This window comes from Rhinatrema bivittatum, chromosome 1 (genome assembly GCF_901001135.1).
Source record: "Rhinatrema bivittatum chromosome 1, aRhiBiv1.1, whole genome shotgun sequence".
Classification (NCBI taxonomy): domain Eukaryota; kingdom Metazoa; phylum Chordata; class Amphibia; order Gymnophiona; family Rhinatrematidae; genus Rhinatrema; species Rhinatrema bivittatum.
In genome coordinates, this window is record NC_042615.1 from 698654281 (window position 1) to 698680134 (window position 25854).

General features: G+C 43.5%; 1 protein-coding gene across 4 annotated transcripts in view; it reads left to right on the forward strand.

The window, feature by feature from the left end:
- The window catches only part of TENT2 (terminal nucleotidyltransferase 2), a 377719-nt gene that overhangs the window by 171517 nt on the left and 180348 nt on the right, over window positions 1-25854 (forward strand). For all 4 annotated transcript variants that reach the window (XM_029575592.1, XM_029575578.1, XM_029575585.1 and 1 more), the window contains exon 6: window positions 1489-1555. In XM_029575592.1, the coding sequence (XP_029431452.1) occupies window positions 1489-1555 (67 nt within the window). The remainder of the gene's footprint in view (window positions 1-1488; window positions 1556-25854) is intronic.

Genomic DNA, 25854 nt, shown 5'->3' on the forward strand with positions numbered 1-25854 from the left:
AAGTTTACTTGATTAATAGTTTCTGACCTATGATTCTGTCTGCCAAGATTAAGGCCATGCCCTATGGAATGGTGTTGGGAGATAGCTGTGACTAAGAGTTGATCTATTTGTGCATAGTTTAAGAGCCACCTGTTTGGGATTCCCTTTGAGGGCTCAAAGCTCTTTGAATCTTATATGAACAAATTGATTATGCATATGGTTGAATGGAAGACTGGACTCTTAATTCAAGATAAATCTAGACTCAGGCAGTTCCCTTTAGGGCCCTCGGTAGGGCTACAGTATTAGACAGAAGTTTTCATCCCCTATGGAATTTATTAAGTGTTTACATTCCGCTTATATTGAAATATGGTAAGCAGATTACAGTGATTAAAAAAAACAGAAAATATGCATACAGATCATATTCAAAATAAAATACATACAGAACAATTAAAAGCAATTGAAATAATAAAAATTAAACATTGAAAAAGAAAAAAAAATTGAGCAACATAAAACATTAAGTATTAAGGCTTGCAGTAAGATGAACCACTGCAGAATAGACAAATGGGTATCTGCAAATTGCCTTTGGGAGAACAGTTCTCCAAATTGCTATAAATTCCACCCTGTTAGGTAGTGCTGTTCCATGCCCACCAGGTTCTGTCAGCAGGTGAGTTCATAAAATAGTTTTCTTATTTTGGATTGCAGAATTTGATACCATATTTCCTCCGGTATATCTAAAGTTGCTTGTGTGATCAATAAGATTGTGCTTTGTTGAAGTGTTTCACTAATATCCGCTCTGGAGAAGTATTAAGACTAGAATAGGAAGGATCATTACTGAGGAACCTGGGGCAGGATCAGAGTTGCATGACAACTTAGAATAAAAAAATGCTACTGGACTCTATGCTCTATGAACAGTAGTAGGCCACAGGTCTTCACTGCTGTAGGAGCTGGTTGAACAGGAATTGGTCATTACATTAACCTAGATTTCTGATCATGCATTTTTCCTTATTATTCCAATTGCAGAACATAAGATTGGCTAAATAAATAAATAAAAGGAGAAATGATATAATTAACTAGAGACCATGGCTTATGAAATGTAGAACAAAAGAAGCCTTTCTTGAGATCAATGAAACTGTTCAACAATAAGAAACCCATCTTTGAAAAAGTTACAATAGCTAGTCTGCATAGATTAGCCTTGGTTAAAAACATAAATTGTCTTTTTTGATTTGATTCTGAGCTGCTATGTTACAATGGAGCCTTTTTATAATGAATTTCCTCTAATGAAGCACAGTATTCAGATAAGACAAACTCCGTGTTTTTATATGTGCTTATTTACTTTATAACATTGTCCTACTAATTGCTTGTTAAATATTAAAGTGAGAGGAAATGATGAAATTCTCTACAGTCCTCGCATTGTGTTAAATTCAGAGTATTGAAATAATTCATTACAAATTCAAAATAATTCTAAACACAATTGTCCAATTTTTTTATCTTTGTATTTACTTCTTATAGGTAAATCAGAAGACAGAGGCAAGACACATACTCAGCTTAGTCCAAAAACACTTCTCTACTAGACTTTGTAAGTCCAGGCTACTTTGAAGTGGTAAGATAGTTAAAGTTTAGATTAAAACACTTTTTTAAAGGAAAATTCTAGCCCATTAGTTACCATGATTCATGACATTTATCTTTCTTTGAAGATAAGCAGGTTCACCATCATCGTAAATGGGTCATGTGACTGCAGATGGTTCCAAGTGGAACAAACACTAGAGCTTTCTGGTAAAAGAGTATTTATGCAGGGGACTTCCTGTACTATTGTGGCTCCATTTCCTTTTTTTCACTAATGCAGTCTGATATTCTTCCAGCAGGCTCCAACAGTGCCAGGACCAGCTTTTTTTACACCTGAGGCAGATATTAGAATTACTCCCCCTTCCCCCCAGTTTGTCTTACCAGTGGCTGCTCTGGCAAAGGAAGAGCTATCCTTCTGATAGCAGCAATTCCAGCAAAGCATACCCCTCTCTTCCCTCCCTACTCAGCATCCTACTCTTTCTCTTCCCCCACCTCTTGACCCGCATACCTTTTTTCTCCTTCCCATTCCTTCCCCTGCATCTCCCTCCCTGCATTCCACTTTGTGGCCTACATCTCCTACTACTTCCCCTGCATCCCCCTATGACTCCCATTCATTCCTTAACCTGCATTCCCCTTTGCCCAACCTACTCCTTGCCCTGCATTCCCCACTCCTTTCCTTGCATCCTTCTCTCTCTTTGACCGGCAACCCTTCTCTCCCTCCCACCCAGCCCTTGCCTAACAGCAGCCCTCTCTATACCACACATCCCTTGCCTAGCAATTTCCCCCTCTCACAAGCAGACCTTCTGCCTAGCACTAGCCCCCTCTCCCCTACCCCCTGCTTAGTAGACCCTCTCTCCCAATTGTCCAACAACAGAAGCCCCCTCTTCCCTAGAAACCCTTACCCCCAGCAGCAGTAGTCCCCCTTTCCCTCTTCCCTAACTCCATGCCTAGCAGCAGGAGACCCCTCTCTCTGTCCTAACCTTCTCCCCAGCAGTATTATGTTCTTTGGCTCCCCTCTTCACCCCCTCAATAACCTCCTCTCTCCTATTCTCCTTGGGCTGCAGTGCTGTAGATCTTTGTACAGTGGCAGAAATAATAGCTGCAGAAACTTAGACAGCACAGTGCCTGTGAGCAATCACACATCTACAGGCCTTGAGGCACTCTTCACCTTCTTCTCACACAAGCTTATTCATTTACAACATCCTGAAAACCTGAGAGGCTAGGAGACTGCAGGACAGGTTTGGGAAACTCTTCCCTATGCTCTTCATCTTTAATTGGGGAAAGGGATAAGGTTAATTTTTAGGCCCATAGGCAACCCTGAAATTTTGATGGTTAAACTCAAACAGTATGTTCCCAGCACAGCCCATTCCAGAACAATCCTGTAAATGGATACACTTTTAAATATTAAACTTTTTTGTATGTACTGTGTGTATATATATATATCTACCCTTATATAAAAACAAAGTTTAATATTTAAAAATATATACATATCTGTGTATATCTCTCTATATATAATGTATGTGTACATCTATCGTTTACAGATAAGGTCCCAAAATCATATCACAATATCTAATTCAAATCTGTGATTTTTGGAGATAGACTGCAAAAAACAAAAAATCCCAAGAAATACCTAAATTTATCAATTTAAAAGATGATATATCGCATTGGTTGAAGTTAATCTCTGAAATGGCCTGCTGGGATAAACTGGAATTTTCTCCCCTTACCACTCATCTTAAAAACATTCAAATTATATTGTCAATTCATTAACAGCGATACACAGTTCCTCCGTTACCAGGTACTTTGTGAAGTAACACAGAACCCTGCAAAAAGTCACTTGGAACCCATATAGCAAATCTGCCATACCAAAACAACACAAACTCCTAGAGCTCAAACAGCAACAACCCTGTATGAAAAGGCAATATTCCACCTGGGCCTACAACACCAATATACCTTCTAGTGGGAAAATAGAAAACAAGTGGACTGCTACAGATCCTTACACAGAACTTACGTGCTAGTAGAATACTTCACCTTTTTCACATATACAGAACACAGACCCTTACCAAATACAGAATTAAGGGATCACAAATTTGAAATGGAAATATGCAGACAAAAACTGAATTCTTGTTTGATCTGCCATCCACTCCAGCTTAACCCCTTCTCCTCCTCCCCATTCCTGTTCCCTGCAGACAGGAGGGGAAAGGGGAACAACAGAAGAGAAGGTACTGAATTAGGGAGCAGATGGCTGTTCTCTGCTTTTGCACTGTACTCTGCTCCAGGCTCATCTCCCTTACTATCCTGTTCCTTACATGATACCTAAGAAGAGAGAGTTATCAAGGACTTCTGCCTCTAAGTAAAAACTGACCTGGTGATGATGCCCCCCTTAGGCTTGATTCCCGGGCAGCCTCCTCCCGTCCCCACAAGTCCAGGCTCTGGGCTCCATTCTTTAGCATTCATGCTTTTTTATATTACTGGCTTCAACCAATAATTCTATAAATTTCCTCTCCTTAGTTCCCTTGTCAGACTTTTTGGTTGTTCATTAAGTTTTATTTTCTTCATTCACACAAACTAACCTCCTTTCTCTACCCCCTGAATTTTTCAGCAGAAAGCAAGGGGTTAGGCAAGTGTTTAAATTTTTTTTTTCCCTTTTCCGTCAATAAGCAGGCTGAATTAGCCATTGAATGTAGGTGTCGTCATCCGTTGGTAGTGAATCATCTCTCCTAACTATTGAGCATGTGTGGTAGTTCTTGTGTAGGTGTTACCTCGTGAGACTCCCCAGTCACTTTGTCCAAACACAGATGTGTACTCAGTCTTTCCAGGCAATTGTTTCTCTAAAACTTCAATTTTTTTTTTTAAATAATTTTCTTCAGTATTTGGTTTTTCTAGTTGCCTTGCTGCCTCTGCAGCACCCACAAAAGTACTTTTCAGTGCTAAAACGAAACAACTTTCTGTCCTCCATATGTCTGACATAAAGGAATCTACTGTGAGTGGATTCAAGATCTGCATTTAGGGCAAGGTAAATGTCCTTCACAGACAGGCATGAGCTGCGCTATCAATGTCTTTGCTCAGACCATGCTTAGACAAACTGCTATGCCTGTGGATGAATGTCTCCACATTCCAAGGCGAGGAGGATTGAGGAGCTGCGTAAATCTCTTCGAAGTCGCAGTAGATCCTCTTCCTTCAGGTCAGCATCGTCTGCCTAATTGGGAAAAGAGTTGAGTAGGAGCTCCTCAAAAACTCCATCAGCCCAGACCAAAGCAGCAAGGTCAAGTAGTACAAGCTGACTTACATTACTGAAAAAGCGGCATTCCCTGGGGCTGTTGGAGCCCCAGGGCTCAAAGTGGCATTGTTGATACATGGAGCATTGGCACTGCCTGAGCAAAGTGCTCTAGCACCCATGGTCCACTGGTACTCTCGACATACGACGCTCTTGTGTTCTTGATGTACAACACACCATTCCCTGTACATACCAGGATCAGTCCACACAGTGGGTTAGGTCCCCCGTCCAGCAGATGGAGTCAGACAAGGCTTCGGAGGGTGCTGACATATAAACCAGTGCACCCTCTGTGAGTCCTCTGTATCTTTCTAACTCCAGCAGATAGGAGTAGGGGAATCTTGGCTTCCCCTGTCTTGAGGACACTTTCTTCTCTTTATACTTCTCTTATTTGGCTTTTCTTAGGTTGGATCAAGTTATTAAAAAAAAAAAAGTAGGAGGGTTAGGGAGTTTCTATTGGCTGCAGGCAGTCCTGTCTTGTCTCCTCTCCCTTTCTCATTTCTTTTTCTGAGGGGTAAGTTCTCTGGTTGGAATTTCTTGTGAATTTTATTTCCTTTTTTACAGAGTTTCTCCCCAGGTACCTGGATTAGGGAGGTTTCAACCTCTCCCCTCCCTTGCCGCGACTCGACCCGCAGCCCCGAGACGCGCATTCCCCGGGGCCGCTGCAGCAGAGAAGTTCCATTCCCTCTGCTACTGACAGGGTCGGAGGTGAAGCGGACGCGTCTTCCTGCTCCCTGCGGCACATTTTGCCCGGCTCCAAAGCGGCTCTGTTCCCGCCCCCCCCCCCCCCCCCCCCCCCAAGCATGCCAAGGGTGTTGCGTTGCTCGGCATGTGGTGAACCGGGATCGCAGTTATCCCGCAAGGGGGTGTGCACAAGGTGCCTCCCTGGTGGGGAGGGCACCTCTCAGCCACTGGGACGTCCTTTTTTGCGTGATTCAGCACACCTTAGGGAGCAGGGGCCAGTTCCGTTGCCGCTTCGCGCGGGAACGGCGGCCATCTTGGAATTGGAGAATCGCATGCAGGAGCCATCAGAAGAAGACAGGAAGGATTTTTTGGATATCCCCCTGCCGATTTTGACTCCGGTTCCGTCACTGGGCCCCCAGGGGCAGTCGGGAGACTCTCCTGCGTGTCGTCGTCCCCCCCCCCCCCCCCCCGGGGCTCCCTATCTTCTCTGCGGATTTTATCTTGCTCATGCATAATGCCTTTATGCAACGGCTAGGCCAGTCTATGGAGCCCATAGCGGGACCCCCTGCCACCCAAGGATAGCGGATACTCTTTTGTGGGCCCAGGACTCAGTGGGGGGCACCAGGGGCCACCCATGGGACCTCCGGGGTGCGTTTCGTCCTCCCACTGGCAGGAGGGGCGAGCCCAGCCCCGGATTGGGGGGGGGGGGATACTCAAGGAGGTCAGCAAGTCCCTCAAGGTTCTTCATTTTCGAATGGAGACTCTGCGCTTAGTGATTGCGGTGGTACATCGGGGAGAATTCCTTTCCTCTCTCGACCTGACGGAAGCTTATCTTCACATCCCCATTCTCAAGGCGCATCAGCGGTTCCTCCACTTCAAGATACTGAGCCAGCATTTTCAATTCCAAGCCCTTCCCTTCGGCTTTGCGACCGCCCCATGGACGTTCACAAAGATCATGGTGGTTGTGGCAGCAGCTTTTCGACGGGAGAGGATTCTAGTTCATCCGTACCTGGACGACTGACTCATTCGGGCAAAGACGTTATCACAGGGTCAGGCAGCGGTCACCCGGGTAGTTCAACTCCTTTAGGCACTTGGCTGGGTTGTCAACTTCGCTAAGAGCAGTCTCAGTCCCTCACAGTCTTTGGATTTTCTGGGGGCACGCTTTGACACAGTTCAGGGCAAGGTTTTCTTGCGTCTGGACCGGGCCCAATCTCTCCGGGAACAGATTCAACACTTCGCCTGCCTCCCTGCTCCCACAGCTTGGGATTACCTACAGACACTGGGATCCATGGCATCTGCTATCGATCTTGTACCGTGGGCATTTGCGCATAAGCGTCCCTTACAAGGGGCACTACTCTCTCGCTGGAAACCGGTCTCGCAGGACTACCAGCTCGTCCTCCCTCTCCCCCAGCTCGCCAAAGCCAGCTTGAGCTGATGGCTGGACCCACTCCATCTGGCACAGGGCATGCCACTAGAGATTCCGGATTGGGTGGTGGTCACTACCGATGCCAGCCTGGCCGGTTGGGGGGGCAGTGTGCCAAACGAGTTCAGCACAGGGACAGTGGACAAAGGCCCAAGCAGCGTGGCCGATCAATCATCTGGAAACGAGAACAGTACGGCTAGCACTCATACACTTCCTCCCTCTCGTGTGAAATCGGGCGGTCAGGATCCTTTCAGACAACGCAACCACAGTGGTGTACATCAACCACCAGGGCGGCACGAAGAGTCGACATGTTTCGCTGAAACGGCCCGCCTGATGTCGTGGGCAGAGAGGCATCTTACCCGCCTGGCAGCCTCCCACATTGCGGGCGTGGACAACGTTCAGGCGGATTTATTGAGTCGACAGCGATTGGATCCCAGGGAGTGGTCACTCTCAGAAGAGGCGATGCAGCTTCTCATTCTTCGCTGGAGGACACCTCGTCTGGACCTCATGGCCACTCTTCATAACACCAAGGCCCCACGATTCTTCAGTCGCAGACGGGAGCACGGGGCAGAAGGCGTGGACGCTCTGGTGTTCCCCTGGCCATGTCATCTTCTTCTATACGTGTTTCCTCCGTGGCCACTAGTAGGCAAGGTACTCCGGAGGATAGAACTGCACCAAGGGCTTGTCATTCTGGTGGCCTCGGAATGGCCATGATGTCCTTGGTTCGCAGACTTAGTCAATCTCGCCCTGGACTGCCCTCTACGCCTGGGCCGTCTTCCTCACCTCCTGCACCAAGGGCCAGTATTTTTCGACCAGACAGAACGCTTCTGTATTGCGGCCTGGCTTTTGAAAGGCGACGGCTTCAACGCAAAGGATACCCTGATGCAGTAGTCACGACCCTTCTCAAGGCTCGGAAGATTTCACTCGCCTATGGTAAGCGTCTGGAAGGTGTTTGAATCCTGGTGTACCTCTCACAGCACTCGACCCAGAACGGCCTCGGTGCCTCAGATTCTCGCGTTCCTTCAGGACGGCCTAGAGAAGGGACTCGCCTACAACTCCTTGCGAGTACAAGTTTCTGCTCTGAGCTCACTGATTCAGTTGCCCGTCCATCTCTCACTTTTGTCTCACCCGGATATTGCCCGCTTCCTCAAGGGGGCGAAACATTTGCGGCCTCCAGTCCAGGATCCCTGTCCTTCCTGGAGCCTCAACTTGGTTCTCAAGATTCTGACAGGTCCTCCCTTTGAGCTGCTGCGCGACGCCACCATCAAGGATCTCACTCTCAAGATGGTCTTCCTGGTGGCCATTTGTTCTGCACGCAGGTTTTCGGAACTACAAGCGCTGTCATGCAGGGAGCCTTATCTCCGTTTTACTGACTCGGGGGTCTCCTTACGTACAGTGCCTTCCTTCCTATCCAGGGTGGTCTCGGCATTTCATTTGAATCAGACAGTAGAACGTCTGTCGTTTGCCGCCGCCGAGTCACGATCTCTCCGTCACCTGGATGTCAAGCGCAGCCTGATCCGCTACTTGGAGGTCACCAACGACTTTCGGGTTTCGGACCACTTGTTTGACCTTTGGTCGGGACCAAAGAAGTCCTCTAGGGCTAAGAAGACAACGATTGCCAGATGGCTCAAGGAAGTCATTGGAGCGGGTCGGCCACCTCCTTTGAGTGTCAAAGCTCATTCTCTTCGATCTCAGGCGGCGTCCTGGGCGGAAAGACAGTCTGTCTCCCCCCCCAGGAGATCTGCTGGGCGGCGACCTGGAAATCTTTGCATACCTTTGCAAGACATTATCGTCTACACCTCCAGTCGTCAACCTCAGGGGATTTTGGCGACAGGGTCATTCGAGCAGGGCTGTCAGGGGCCCACCCTATGTAGGGAAGCTTTGGTACATCCCACCGTCTAGACTGATCCTGGTACGTACAGGGAAAAGAAAATTATTCCTTACCTGCTAATTTTCGTTCCTGTAGTACCATGGATCAGTCCAGACGCCCTCCCTAATAATTTTGTGGTTGGGGTCTTTCCCTGCTCGATCTGCCTTTCTGACTTGTCTATTCTGGTTATTTTATTCGGTTTTCGCCTCGGGTTCTTTGAGGCTGTTCTGCAGTTCTTTTTGCAAGTTCAAGTTGTGGCGCCAGTTGCCTTAGTTACAGATAAATCTCTTGATTAGTAAGCTTGATCCATCCTTTTCTGTTTTCTGGCTTGGATATTCTCTATACTGAGGACTCACAAGAGGGTGCACTGGTTTATATGTCAGCACCCTCTGAAGCCTTGTCTGACTCCATCTGCTGGACGGGGGACAAAACCCACCGTCTGGACTGATCCATGGTACTGATAAAGCAGGAGGGTAGGTTGTCTAAGAACGCTGTTTGGGCAACAATATGGATTAGACACCAAAAATAGTCCAAGTGTGATTTTTATTTGAGTGGAGACATAAATTCATTCAGGTGCCCGACTCAGGCCGAGTTTCGCCCCGCATGGGGCTGCCTCAGGGGCTAAAATAATAAATACAACATATAAATAAACATGCATACATACATATTTTAAAACATGAAACTTAATTAAAAATAAAATTAACATATAAAAGGTACCACAGAATTAAACAAAAAACATAAATATCACTTGATCAGAAACAAAACAGGAAAAAGATAATAGAATGAATTACTAAAGATACAATATGACAACAGTATTTATACCTGTATGAAGATGTTCTCTTTTTCTATATCACAAAAGTTCTCTGATTAGCTTCAATTATCTAATAGTCTGGAAATTAATAGACACAAAATTACTTTCAAATGCAAATGAACAGTCAATAGGTAAATGAATGAGAAATCAAAAACTATATCAAAAAATAAAAACAAAATTACTTAATTAACAATTATTCACAATCTCTAGTCTCAAAAGTACACACTCCTATTTAAGTTAATATCAACACCCACATGTATATTCATGTGAGTTCATGTTAAAAAAAAAAAATACAGGCACTGGCTTACCATTGGTAAACAAAAGATAATCCTGACAAAAAAAACCCTCAGACCTTTTTCACCGGTAAATCTCAAACCTTTTCCACAGGTTAATACTAAACAATAAAGTATACTAATATTGAACAGGACTACCACGGGTTCTTTAATGTATATTAAAGTCTGTCTCAAAATATATGTAGCTGTGGACCTTACGGATGGGTTGCGGCTGCCGCTAAGAAAATTGAGTTGTCAACATATACGTCTTTCTAATACTAAACGTGTGAAAATATCGCGCTTGCATTCTACTTTTGTGATAACACTGTATTCACGCACCTCTACCAGTTTATATGATTGTAAATAAAAATAAAAGAACAAAACGAAATTTGAATGTAAATGCCGTACTACTTCAATATCCTAATATGGAGATCAGTTCATAAAAAATCAGCTACATATGACTTAAGCAAGAATTGTCCTCCAAAATAAAAAAATTAAAAAGTTTCTTTTAAACGATTCTACTCCAATATATATTAAATAGTAACTCAGAGTGTTACTGCGACGAGACTAAAACCTAAAGCATTGAAATAAACTTATGTCTTTTTTTCAAAATCTCTTGACTAGTAAGCTTGATCCATCCTTTTCTGTTTTCTGGCTTGGATATTCTGTATACTGAGGACTCACAAGAGGGTGCACTGGTTTATATGTCAGCACCCTCTGAAGCCTTGTCTGACTCCATCTGCTGGATGGGGGACATAACCCACCGTCTGGACTGACAGGATCAAAAATTAGCAGGTAAGGAATAATTTTCTTGTGCTCTCCAAGCACTGCAGTTCTTGGTATATGGGGCAAAAACTGCAGCTACACATCTTGATGCATCGATGCACCATCTACATGATTCATTGATGCACAGCGTAAGAACACACGGTGTTGCTGCTCCTTCGAGACTAACAATCCTGATGCAGCCAACTTCATTGATGGAGCCGAGGAAAGAACCTTTGAAATGATCTAAGCATTTGTCTGGAATTTACAGGCATTCAACTCCATCAAAGTAATTAGCAGATCGGGACCTGGATCAGAGTCAGCATGCTGCCTACACAGCTATATGCAGGCCGTATTACCTCTGCCCTCTTCAGTTCACAGAACCCTCACTCCTAGATTGCTGCAGATCTTCCGATTGGAGACTACAGATCCAATATGTTCTATAGTGCCACTTACCTCCAATAAACCTCCTTTTAAAGTAGAAGATGCTATTCTTGTCTCAGAAGAGAATGTTGCACCACCTGCACCAGGTCAGAGGACACAAATCACTCAACCAGATTGTAGATTTAGTGACAAGTTTCTTTATCTTTTTGACTAAGGAGACAAAGGAACTATCCAGCCACTCCTGTACAGCATTGCTGTAGCGATCACTCAGACTGGAGTTCCAGTTTTGCCTGTAGGGGTGAACACATTATCAGAACCCTTGATACAGAGTTTTTTGTCATCCCACTCAATTGCAGTAAAGTCAGAGGCGGTTGATCAGGGTTTTCCCCCTCTCAGGCAACTGGAAGAACCTCCTGATTCACCATCATCATTGGGGTCCTGCATTAGTGAGCCCTCGCCATAAGATTCAGAAGAAGGGTCTACAGGTATTCCATCTGACCATACATTGCTCCCAGAGGATGTGACACATTCGAAGTTCATAGAAAAGATGGGGATGACACTTGGCATCACTATACATATGGATAAAGACACCACACACACATTGGAAGTCTTTGGAGTGCTCCACATATTGAACACCCCATCAGAACCAGCAGCTTTTCCAGTCCACAATATTTTAAATTTGCTACAGATGAGAATGTGGGAAACATCGATCTCTGGTGTCTACAGTTAGGAAGCTAGATCTGAAATGGAGTCATACAACTCCTGCAGTAATCTGTTGTTGAATCTACCCTGAAAAAGAGAAGAATTAATTAAAATTCATCTCCAGGAAAGGAACCTAGGCTACTAGACAGTTTGGCAAGAGCTTTTCTAAACTCCATGCTTACTGCTTTTATCTCTACTCACCAGTTCTATATAGTACATTATCTTCAAAAACTAAAGCCTTTTCTACCACCTGCAGAAGGGGGTACTAAGTACCCCCGACTGCCTTTGAATGTGGAGAATGCATACATCACCCTTTCCATTCTGTTTACAAGTCATTTGACTCCTTTTCTCATATCTCCTCCACTTCAGTTGGAGCTTAGCATATGGCAAGGCTTAGAACAAGTAACAATTGAGATGAGATTAGTGGACCTCCCTTGTCTAGGGAAAACCTGTTTGACTGAAAAATTCAGAGAAACTGTCATTCACTTAAGAGCAGAATGTAGCAGTCTGATCTCTCTCAATAGTTCCCAAGCAACCCTCCATGATGAGATGCTTGTTCTACACCTACAAAAGGCCATACTTTAAAAGACGCCAGTTCTGACCTTTTCAGCAGTACAGTCTGCTGTCTCTTCCAGTCCAACGGCAGCAACCCCTTCTGGTCAGACCTTGTCAGCATGAAAATAGCCCAAACCTAAAATTGGGTCCAGTTTTAGATTACTCCGAGCAATCATCACGCCTTCATTCAAGTGAGGCCAGAATCCAAGTTGTCTTGGAAGTGTGATGGAGGACCTATAGGTCCTCTATCATGGTGTGGATACATTTTGCGTTTCTCCTGGCTACCATCCCTTTCACGTTGCTAGATTCTCAATCCAGATCCATCTCACGTGACACAGCTTCACTTAGAAATATCATCATTTCACAACTAGCGATAAAGTCACTCCGTAATCCCAACAGGGATAAGGTTTCTATTTCTATTTCTTCATCCCCAAGAAATCAGGAAAATTGAGGCCCATTTCAAATTTTAGACTCCTGAACAAACATCTGCTCTAAGAGAAATTCAAAATGAATTCCCTCAGCACGATTCTCCCCTACATCCAGGAGGAGGAATTGATGTGCACTCTTGATTTGAAGGTTGCAGGTACTCATGTTACCCATCCATCCTTCCCATTGGCATAAGAACATATGATATGCTATACTGAGTCAGACCAAGGGTACATCAAGCCCAGTATCCTGTTTCCAACAGTGGCCAATCCAAGTCACAAGTACCGGTCAAGTACCCTAACATTAAATAAATCTCAAGCTACTATTGCTTATTAATTAATAGCAGTTTATGGATCTTTTTCTCTAGGAATTTATCCAAACCTTTTTTAAACCCAGTTACACTAACTGCTGTAACCACATCCTCTGGCAATGAGTTCTAGAGCTTAACTATGCACTGAGTGAAAGAATTTACTTTGATTTGTTTTAAACTTCATGGCGTTGCTCTCTAGTCCTTCTATTATCTGAGTGTAAACAAATCAATTCACAAAGCTGACTACTCTGCCCTGGACAATATTATACATCTACACAAATCTTCACGTACAACAAGATCTACATATAAAGTTCAGCTGGATGTCCCTTCTTTACCTCAAGCCAAATTATCCTCCACTAGAAATAGAGCCATCTCTATCGTCGGCCCAAAATTATGGAACGCACTACCGCAACACCTCAATTCGCAAGAAAACTTTAAATCTTTTAAAAAAGATCTTAAAGATTGGCTACTCTCACAGTCTTACAATGGCTGCTCACCCAATGACAACTGAACATAATCTTTTTCTTATCCACCTTCACGTTCCTTTTTATGCCAGCAATCCCCTCCTTCTGTCTTTCGTCCTGTCTTGCAGAAACCTTTTTTCTCTTTAACGGTTTCAACCGTCTACTTCAAGTGTTGCTTACACTCATAACTATTGTTCAATGTATTGTTCAATGTATGTATTGACTTTTTTAAGTTAATGTTCTGATTCATTCTCTGTCACACTGTTATGAATTTAAATGTAACTGGTTTGTTATAATGTAAACCGGAGTGAAGGCTATGTCAGCTGTACCTCGGTATATAAACAAATGCTAAATAAATAAATAAACCGATTTACATTAACTTGTTCAAGTCCTTTCATGATATTGTAGACCTCTATCATATCCCCCCTCAGTCATCTCTTCTCCAAACTGAACAGCCCTAACTTCTTTAGCCTTTCCTCATAGGGCAGCCATTCCATACCCCTTATCATTTTGGTCACCCTTCTCTGCACTTTATCCAGTGCAAATATATCTTTTTTTTTTTTTTTTTTGAGATGCGGCGACTAGAATAGCACACAGTATTCAAGATGCGGTCTCACCATGGAGCGATAGAGTCATTATGACATCCTTCGTCTTATTTGCTATTCCCTTCCTAATAATTCCTAACATTCTGTTTGCTTTTTTGATCACTACAGCACATTGAGCTGACTATTTCAATGTATTATCCACTATGATGCCTAGATCTCTTTCTTGGGTGGGAACTCCTAAGATAAAACCTAACATTGTGTAACTACAGCAAGGGTTATTTTTCCCTATGCATCTCTTTGCACTTGTCCACGTTAAATTTCATCTGCCATTTGGAAGCCCAGTTTTCCAGTCTTGCAACGTCGTCCTGCAATTTATCACAATCCGCTTGAGATTTAGCTACTTTATATAATTTTGTGTTATCTGCAAATTTGATCACTTCACTCATCATACCCTTTTCCAGATCATTTATAAATATATTAAAAAGCACTGGTCCAAGCAAGGATCCCTGAGGCACTCCACTGTTTACCTTTTTCCACTGTGAAAACAGACCATTTAATCCTATTTTCTATTTCCTTTCTTTTAACCAGTTTGTAATCTACGAAGGACATTGCCTCCTGTCCCATGACTTTTTAGTTTTCTTAGAAGCCTCTCATGAGGGACTTTGTCAAATGCCTTCTGAAAATGCAAATACACTACATCTACCGGTTCACCTTTATCCACATGTTTATTAACCCCTTCAAAACAATGAAGCAGATTTGTGAGGCAAGACTTCCCTTGGGTAAATCCATGTTGACTGTGTCCCATTAAATCATGTCTTTCTATATGCTCTATGATTTTGATCTTTAGAATAGTTTCCACTATTTTCCCAGCACTGAAGTCTGGCTCACTGATCTGTAGTTTCACAGATCGCCCCTGGAGCCCTTTTAAATTTTGGGGTTACTTTGGCCTCCCTCCAGTCTTCAGGTACAATGGATGATTTTAATGATAGATTACAAATTTTAACTAATAGATCTGAAATTTTCATTTTTTAGTTCCTTCAGAACTCTAGGATGCATACCATCCGCTCTAGGTGATTTGCTACTCTTTAACTTGTCAGTCTGGACTACTACATCTTCCAGGTTCATAGTGATTTGGTTCAGTTCATCTGACTTATCATCCTTGAAAACCATCTCCGGAACTGGTATCTCCTCAACATCTTCATTAGTAAACACAGAAGCAAAGAATTCATTTAGTCTTTCTGCAATTGCCTTCTCTTCCCTAAGAGCCCTTTTAACCTCTCAGTCCAACAGACTCCCTCACAGGTTTCTTGTTTTGGATATATTTTAAAAACTTTTTTATTATGAGTTTTTGCCTCTATGGCCAACTTCGCCTGTGTTATCAGTGTTGTACACTTAACTTGACAATGCTTATGCATTTTCCTATTTTCTTCAGATGGATCCTTCTTCCAGTTTTTGAAAGATGTTTTTTGGGCTAAAATAGCCTCTTTCACCTCACCTTTTAACCATGCCAGTAATTGTTTTGCCCTCTTTCCGCCTTTCCTAATGCATGGAATACATCTGGACTGCGTATCTAGAATTGTATTTTTAAGCAATGTCCATGTCTGTTGAACACTTTTAACCTTTGCAGCTGCACCTTTCAGTTTTTTTCTGTTTTCCTCATTTTATCAAAGTTTCCCTTTTGAACATTTAGTATTAGAGCTGTAGTTTTACTTATTGTCCCCCTTCCATTTATTAGTTTAAATTTGATTATGATCACTATTTCCAAGTGGCCCCACCCCCATTACCTCTCTCACTAAATCCTGCGTTCCACTAAGAATTAAATCTAAAATAGCTCCTTCTCTCGTTTGGTTCCTAAAGCAATTACTCCATGAAGCAGTCGTTTATTACATACAGGAACTTTGTCTCTAGCATGTCCTGATGTTACATTTATCCGGTCAATGTTGGGATAATTAAAATCTCCCAATATTACTGCACTTCCAAATTGGTTAGCTTCCCTGATTTCTCTTAGCATTTCATCAGCTATCTGATCATTTTTATCCAGGTGGACGGTAGTATACTCCTATCACTATACTCTTACCCAACACACTTGGGATTTCTACTCATATAGATTCTACTTAGCATTTTGTTTCTTGTATGATCTGTATCCTTTTGGACTGTACACCCTCCCGGACATAGTGCCACACCTCCACCAAGTTGATCCTCCCTATCATTGCGATATAATTTGTTCCCTGATATAGCACTGTCCCGTTGGTTATCCTCCTTCCACCAGGACTCTGTGATGCCAATTATGTCAATTTCATCATTTACTGCTATACAATATAACTCTCCCATCTTACTTTTAGACTTCTGCATTGGCATACAGACATTTCAAAGTGTGGTTTTTTTTTTATTTGTATTAACCACCTGCTTTTCAGTTGATAGGGATAATTTGGAAATTTGATTTTTTTACATATAGGCACATGGACTACATTTGCTTTTATTGGAACCTCTCTGCTGGGATGCCCTGACTGTCCTGTTTCATTAGTATCACTTTCAAGGATACATTCCTCCGAACCATGCAGTGCTGAGTGACTGTTTTCTTTCCCCCTTGTTCTAGTTTAAAAGCTGCTCTATCTCCTTTTTGAAAGTTAGTGCCAGCAGCTTGGTTCCACTCTGGTTAAGGTAGAGCCCATCCTTAAGGATAAGTTTCCCCAGTTCCTTACAAAACTGAATCCCTCTTCCCTGCACCATCGTCTCATCCACGCATTGAAACTCCGGAGCTCTGGCTGCCTCTGTGGACCTTCACTAACCTAATAACCCATCTTCATATTGGTTACCTACAGTGGGGTTTGTGCACTAACTCAACCACAGCCAACTATTTATTTATTTAGATTTTTATATTCAGCTTTTCGGCACTTCAAAGTGTACATCAAAGCAGATTACATTCAGGTACTATAGGCATTTCCCTATCCCCACAGGGCTTAGAATCTAATTTTGTACCGGAGGCAACGGATTTCTGAGGACATAAAGCAGAAGATGCACTGGTGATTAAACCTTAACATGCTTCAAGATGGCAATCCACTTTGTGTTCTTTCCCATTAACTAACGCTAGTGATGGACACTTCCGCCTCCACCCTCGCCCAAAGTTTCTTCCAGTTGTCTCTGCTTTCCATATCAATCAATCCATCATATTAACTACCTTCTTTCTGAGGCCACATGTGCACGAAGGAGAAAGAACCCTTCATAACATAAGTTTCTATACTGGGTCTGACTAAGATCCCCATGCCTAGTATCCTATTTCCAACATTAGCCAATCCAAAATACAAGTACCCAAACATTAAACAGATCCATTCTTCTATTGCCAGTACTAAGTGGCTAAGCCCTAAGTCAACTTGATTAATAGCAGTTTATGAACTTGTCCAAATCTTTTTTCTTTTTTTCTTCTTCAAACCCAGCTAAGGCTAACTAGCTTAACCACATCCTCTGACATACACGTTCTCCCTTCATGCTGTTGATTGTAAAAGCTGTGATGTACTAGAAGAAAAGAATGCAGCTGCATCACCAGGTTTCACAACTATTTTGTCATATGATCCTAGCAGACTTGGCATGGAAATCGCCAAATGTACATTGCCTAACTGGTTAGCAGAATGCATTCAAACTTCTACTCCTTAGCAGATACAAGTCATAGACTCTACAAAGTTCATCAGTTGAGAACTATTGCTTTTTCTGTTGCTCATCTTCAAGAAGTACTTCTCAACATTTGCAAAGCTGCATCCTGGTAATTACGGCACACCTTTATGACCCATTACTATCTGGACACCCTCTCAAGGACTGACTGTAAATTCAGACAGGCAGTTTTGTGTAACTTCTTATCATAGTCTACTGTCCACAGTGAAGTCTGGGTTGCTTACTCAAACGTTCCACTGCAACCCTCAGCTTTGGAACTCCCCACGTCATGGATAATTCAGCCTACTTATCGATGAAAAAACAAGTTTGCTTACCATAAATGGTGTTTTCCATAGATATGTGTTTAGGAGAGAGAAAAAGACCTGGCCTTGATCTGCCCCCTCCACCCCATTCTACAATTCCATTTTCTTTTTGTCTAAAAAATAAGTCCTGGATATAATTGTCATTCAAATACCTCAAAGGTATCGATAATGCACAAGAAGCAAACCTTTTTCAGGGAAAAAGAAGTCATCGTGGTCTGGAGCTCCGAGATGTAGTAATAAGGAAATACTATTTTCCCAGTAAGGTGGTGATTGCATGGCATGGTCTCCCGGGGTAATGTTAAATAGTAAATCGCCTGGGGCCTAGTGTATCAGGCAATTCATAAATTTTGGAGCTGTGCTTTAGATCACCTGCTTTCTCTAATCTTACAAGGGGATCAGGGGGAGGGTGACAGCACCAACAATGCCTAGGGGCATCAGAATCCTAAATCTATCACTACTGTGCATAGTCATATGACTCACTTGTTTGAATGGTGAACTATTATCTTCAGAGAATACACATTTCAGGTAAGCAAATTTGCCCTTTTTTTAAATCTAACTGGAATATATAACTATTTCCAAATTCCTTTGTACTCTTTGGGCTCCGTAGCTTCATATAAAAACTTTGAATAACAATGAATTAAGTACCAGAATTAGCATTTTTTCTAAACTGATAAAAATCCTGCATTGTCATATTTTTCCCATCATTGTGAAGGCAGCTTAAAGAAATGACTGCTGACGTCAGTGTGTTTGTGTATACTGAAAAATATAATAAAAATAAACAATTTTCTTATTATTCTCTGAACTGATAGCAGACTACAGTGTGCATGAAATGATTTTAGTGTGTCCTAGAGACAGATGGCACCAGGACTGGAAATTTCCCAGGTGCCTGGTCAGGTGTCTAAAATTTTCATGCTGCCACCCAGAGCCCAAAGTGGGTTGTCTGGTACACTGTAGTAGCACTTCTCTCCCTGCTTTCTGGCCAGTGGCTTGGTATCTTGAAAGTCCCCTCATCTACTCCAAAGAAAAACCTTAAGCTGTGTCTAGACCTGCTCCTTCTCATGAGGCTGGCAGCATAGAGGTCAGTGTGGGTCCTTCACAGTTGCTGTTCCTCTTCATTCTTGAGCATGCTTCATTTTTAAACTGGACTCATTTGCGAGAAGGATTGGACTGTGGGAACTGGGAGTGTACCGTCTCACACTCTTCCATATTGCAATTCTCCCAACTATGTTCCTGTGCAATAGTGTTCAGATGGGAAGGAGGAATGTGTGAAAGGTGAAATGAAAGGAACTGAGAAGTCTGGGAGAAGAACACCACGATGGAAGGGATTGGTGGGAATGGGGAAAGAGGAGCACCATGGACAGAGATGTAAGGAATAGATAAAATATGGAAGAAGAAGAATGTTTTGGGAGGCTGGATTCAATTTGTTTTCCTGGCCCAGAGATGGCAAACTCAGGCCTTCAAGTACTACAAGCAGAGCCGGTTTTCAGGATTTGCACAATGAAAATGTATGAAACATATATGCAGAAACTTGATTCAAGATCCAGGGTTTTTTTTTTTTTTTGCATAACTTGAATATCCTGAAAACTAGATCTGCTTGCAACACTCAAGAAGCAGTGTGTTCCATTACTGCTAGTCTCCAGTAAAAAAAAAAAAAAATTAAAAAAAAAAAAAAAAAAATATATATATATATATATATATATATATATATATATATATATATATATATATATATATATATATATATATATATATATATATATATTCCTGCTGGCACCTAATTTTTCCAGGCATGGATGGCACACTTTGACCTTGCAAATCACAGTATTTCCATTGTATGCCTCTAGTTTCCTAGTGTGTACACAGATAAGACTCAGAACCAGTGGGTTTATGCTCCCCTGCCAGCAAATGGAGAACGGAGCACGCCGACATCCCAGTATATATATAACCTTGCAGTGATCCCAGCCTGTCAGTATTCTCAGTCTCCAGCAGATGGTGAACATGCATCTCCCTGTGGGGATTGCTTTGAGCTTTTTGAAAGGAGAAATTCTAAATTCAGGAAAAGAAAGCCCTGTTCTTCATTGGTGATACCTAAAGGTGCCTTGGTCTGGTAGATGGGTTTCGTGGGGTGGACTTAGCTGCTGGTTCAGCTGAAAAGCAGCGGGTGCAGGAGGCAGAGTGCGGCGGTGATAGCAGATGCCCTCTCCCCTTACAGCCGGAGACTGTCTCTGTTTTCAACCGGTAAGCGTTGAGTTCAGATAAGGTTAAAAAAAAATAATTTTTACCTGAGTCGGAGGGGGGTTTCAGGAATTTCTCCGTTCTCTGCGTGGCCGTGCCAATGTTCGTTCCTGCTCCTCTTGGGATTGGGGAACTGGGCAGCCTGGCGGGTTGAGTGGCCCCCGATGAGTTCAGTCTCGCACATAGACTTTTTTCTTGTACGCCACATGGTAGACCGCAGAGGCCATTTTTGCGCACTCTTGTGCATATTCTGCTACTCTCCATAGGCCATTGGTGTGCCCAGTTCGTTGGCTCTGCGAATGCGCTTGATTTTTGGGCATGCTTTTTACGTGCTTTAACTTGGTGCACAGGTTGTGTGCGCGCTTTGCTACGTTTTATTCTAGGCGCTTAATTTTTGGGCGCATTTCAGTTTTGAGCGTGTGCAGTTCCGACACACGTTTACCACAGCGATGGTGCCAGTAAGCAAGAAGCCTAAGCTTCGTCCTATTTGTTCCCTGTCAAATTAGGGCTTCTCAGCCTGACCTGGCTTCTAACCTGTGTCAGCACTGCTCAGACGCTCTGAGAGTTGTTTTCCTCAGATTTTGCTAAGATTGGCTCTTCCCATTCTGTTGATGGGTTGGTCACGGCTTTGACTGGGAGACACCAGATCTTGGTTCTCCCTACACTGGCTTCTCTACTGGCAAGGGCAGTTCTGTAGGACCAGCTCCAGTTCCTTCTGGGTTTGGTCTGGAACCGGCTGCTTTTTCTTGGATGGAATTTTTTCAAGGCTTTCAAGCCTTTCTTCAGGCGCAGTCCTCCCCCCACTTCTGTCCGGTCGGGCACTCAACCAGTGCTCCTCCCTCTTCCAGTCCTATGCTTAAGTACTGTGGGCTTGCCTCGGCTCCCTGCGAGTGTTCCCGACAGGAATCCGGATGGCACTGATGATGAGGGTGAACCTGATTCCCTGAAAGATGGGGAAATTCCTCTAGGGCTGGAACTGTATCAAACCATGTTGCTGTTCTTTCATAGAGATGAGCTGCCGGCCCTGATTTCCCAGACCTTGAAACAGCTGGGTGTTCCTGGTTCAGGTGCTATGTCAGAGCCGAGGAAGAATCCCATTTTGGTTTCCTTATGTAAAGCCTCTTGGTTTTTTGCCGGTGATGGATGCCATCGAGAAATTGATTGATCTGGAATGGGATGTCCCAGAGGCAAATTTTTAAAGGGCGTCAGATATTGGAAAGCCTGTAACCCCTGGATCCGGCTGTGAGAGCGCGTTTGCATTTTCCCAAAGTGGATGCTCTGGTATGTGCCGTGTCTAAGCAGACGACTATCCTCATAGAGGGAGGAGCGGCCTTGAAGGATGTACATGATATGAGGATTGAGGCTATTCTTAAGCAAGCCTTTGAGGCAGTGGCAGTGAATTTACAGATTGCTTCCTGTTGTGCCCTACTGGCGAGATCTTGTCTGCTTCTCTTTCAGGAGGTTGTTGAGTCTAGGGAATTCCAGGGTGGTTATGGAGCCTGTTGCCACCTTTTTTGCAGATACAGGCTGTGATTTTGACCGGACCTCAGCCAGAGGAGTGGCTTTGGTGATAGCAGCCAGGCGTTCACTCTAGTTGCGAAATTGGTCAGCTGACACAGCTTCCAAAGCCAATCTTACCAAGATGCCCATTAAAAGGCTAGCTTTTGTTTGGGAGCGAGTTGGAGAAACTGGCCAGTAAGTGGGGCGAGTTTCCGGTGCCTCGAATGTTGGAGGATAAGAAACAGTTACAGCGTCCCTTTGGTATGAGGGGTTGTTTCTGGGGTTCCAGGCATTTTTGTCTCTATAGAGGGATGACCTTTCAGCGGACTTGACCTTTTGGTAGGTCTCAGCTCTTTCGCCCCAGCAGCCCAAGAGAGGAGCAGGTTAAGGTAGTGGACCTTCCTGAGCTTCCCGATGAAGGTTTGCCGATCCACCTTCCGGAATAGGAAATAGGTGTACGTCTCGCTTTTTATTGGAAGCAGATCGAGATCACGTCAGACCAGTGGCTCCTGGAGGTGATAAGCGAGGAGTATGCACTGGAATTTCGCAGTATTCCTCGCGACGTGTTTATTGTGTCCCCTTGCTACTCCCCACAGAAGAAGCAGGCAGTGGAGTTCAAGCTTCAAAGGCTCCTCAGACTGAGGGCTGTGGTTCCGGTGCCCACGTCTCAAGATATTCCATTTATTTTGTTGTGCTTAAGAAGGGAGGGCTCCTTTCGTCCCATCTTGGATCTCAAGAGGGTCAACCGTGATTCATTTTCGAATGGAAGCCTTACGCTCTGTAATAATGGCAGTGCAGTCGGGGGAATTTCTGACCTCCTTGGATCTGTCAGAGGCTTACCTTCATATTCCTATCCGATTGGAACACCAACGCTTTCTACGCTTTGTGCTGCTGTGGCACCATTATCAGTTTTGGGCGCTGCCTTTTGGTCTATCGCTCCCAGAACATTTTCCAAGATTATGGTGGTGGTAGTGATGGCCTTGCAAAAAAGGAATCCTAGTGCACCCTTATTTGGACGACTGTCTGATTTGAGCCAAGTCTCAGGAAGAGAGCTGCCTGGTGACACACAAGGTGATCTCCTTATTGCAGGAGCTTGGTTGGGTGGTGAACTTGACCAAGAGCAATCTTCAACCATTCCAGTTATTGGAGTATCAAGGGTTCTGGTTCGACCCAGGACAGGATAGTTTTTTCCTACTGGAAGTTCGGATCCAGAAATTGATGTCTCATGTGCGGCAATTGAACACCATACACCTGACGGTGTGGTCCTACCTACAAGTACTCGACTTGATGGCAGCTACCCTGGAAGTGGTGCCATGGGCAAGGGTGCATATGCATCCTCTTCAGTGCTTTTTGCCTTTTCATTGAAACCCGCAGTCTCAGGATCATGTGGTTTAGCTCCACATGTTGATGGAAATCTGTCCCCGCCTCCAGTGGTGGCTGTAGGAGGATTGTCTGAGAAAGGGAGTTCCCTTGTCCTCTCCGGCCTAGATGAGTCTTCACAGTTGGGCTCGCTGGCTGGAGTTAACGGCCCGGGGTGCTGGAATGCCAAAGAGTCCTGCTGGAACATAAATCGCCTGGAGGCCTGGGTGGTACGGCTGGTATGCTTGCACTTCAGCCATAGGCTGCGGAATCAAGCTGTTTGCTTGATGTCGGCCAACGTGACGACGGTGGCCTATATCATTCGCCAGGGAGGAACCAAGAGCCAGCAAGTGTTGCAGGATATAGACCAGCTGATGGAATAGGCAGAAGGTCATCTGCAGATGATCCTCTCACATTGCAGGAAAAGACAACGTAAGAGCGGACTTTCTCAGCAGGGATAGCTGGACCCAGGAGGTGGCTGTTGTCAGCCGAGGCATTTCAGGTGATTATGGATCACTAGGGCCTTCCGTTCCTAGACCTGCTGGCGACTTCTTGAAATGCAAAGATTCCTCGCGTCTGCAGTCGCTGGATGTTTTGGCGGGCACTACGTTCCGACCACTGCGTAGCCTTTCCTTACGGTTGTTCACTTTGAAGACTGTGTTCCTGGTGGCTATACATTCTGCACATTGGATTTCTGAGCTGCAGGCCTTGTCTTGCCAAGACCCCGTTCCTTTGGGTGACTCTGGGGGCATTACAGCTGCGTACTGTTCCATCCTTCTTGCCCAAGGTAGTCTCAGACTTTCATTTGAATCAGTCCATCTCCTCGCCATCCTTGGATAAGGTCAGGAATGTGGAGGAGTTTTGCCTTTTGCCCTCCTTGGATGTTAAGCATCTTGTCATGTGGTATCTGGAGGTCTCTGAGTCTTTTCAAAAGATGGGATCGCCTGTTTGTTCTCCATGGCGGGAGTAAGCAGGGCATTCTGGCTTCATGGGCTACCATAGCTCATTGGATTAAGGAGGTGGTCACGGCCGCGTATGTGGATGCTGGAAAGCCGTTGCCTACTCAGGTTAAGTTTTATTCCACTAGGGCTCAGGCAATGTCATGGGCGGAGATTAGTCTGTTGTCTTCCATTTTCTAATCCCATCGATATCTGCCGAGTTGCGATGTGGTCCTCCTTACACACTTTCTCCAGGTTTTATCTTCGGGAAGTGCAGGCCTGGGATGATGCAGATTTTGCACGGGTGGTGTTGACTGACCACGGGCATTCTCCCATCCTGTTGGAGTAGCTTTGGTACATCCCATTGGTCCTGAGTCCATCTGTCTACATGATAGGAAATGGAGAAATTACCTGATAATTTCGTTTACCTTAATGTAGACAGATGGACTCAGCTTCTCGCTCTTGGCTGCCGCATGAGTGTGTCAATAGTCATCCTGCTGGGATCTGGGTCCCAAGGGATTACTGGTAAGTGTTTATCCAGTCCCTAGCTTGGGATACCTAGAATCTTATGCAAGTTCAGTGTTTATGGTTGGTTGAGTACAGTTCTGGTTATCTGTTTTTGATCATGTTTTTAATCATTTTTTGCTAATTTGTCCACAGTTATGACAGTTTGCTCCATCTCCATCTGCTGGTGGGGGAGCATAAACACACTAGTCCTGAGTCCATCTGTCTACACTAAGGAAAACAAAATTATCAGGTAAGTAATTTGTCCAATATTTTACTATGTACTTTCATTTGTGGTTGCTTGTTAGTTTTTAAACCTTTAAAATATCTCTTCAATATCATTTTGTGAAAAGAAATCTTTGGGTTGAATGTGTGTGGCTCTTTATTTCTTTTGGGTTATATTTGATTGGTTTAGTTGTCAAACTTTATTGCCTTATTGTACAATAACATGTATTAGGGCATCCAAGACAGGAACTGACTTCATTAGACAGTGCTCTTCTAATGTCTTAAGAATCTTTTAGAGTTTTGCATTTCATTGGCATGAATTTGATCACCTAAGGGACCCACTTTAATCCCTTCTCTTAAATTGAATTCAATTATGTTGAAGACCATCTCTGGCTATTCTAATATGAATGATGTTATATGTGAAGAACGTTCCATAACAAACTTATTACTTGGTCACTTGTGAGCTGGCCAAGCCAGGAGCTAAGTTTGGAAATGCTCTTCTCATGAGTAAATAATGAGAAGAAAACCTTGGCTAATAGCCAACCAGTATGTATTCTATATTTGTTATATAATTTTGTGCTGCTTCTTTTCTATTAAATTATACATTTCAGCATTGCCATGCAAAAGTTCAGTAATTTCACATTTATTTTATTTAAAATTTTCTAATCTGCCTCTAGTAGTTACCTATGCTAGGCAGATTGCAGCAATAAAATATAAACAGATATAAAATCACAAAAAATAAAACATTGAAAACATCTTAAAAGAAAATTGTATAACGCTACTATGTTAAATATTATTTATTTATTTATTTTAAGTTTTTCTATGCCGGCATTCGCGAAAAAATCGCATCATGTCTGTTTACAATTAACAAGTGGATAGGGAACAAAAGGCAATAAATAACATTGATCCTAATAATAATAATAATAATAGTAATAATAGTAGTAAACATTAAACAAGTGAAGGCTGAGGATTGCAGTTACAATAAAACAAGGGAGTAATACAACTTGGAACAGAGAAAAGAAGCTGGGGTTTTAAAAGAGAGAACATATATGCCAGTCAATGTAGTTGAAGCATTAATGAATTGCCCTTATGAGGTAGAGATAT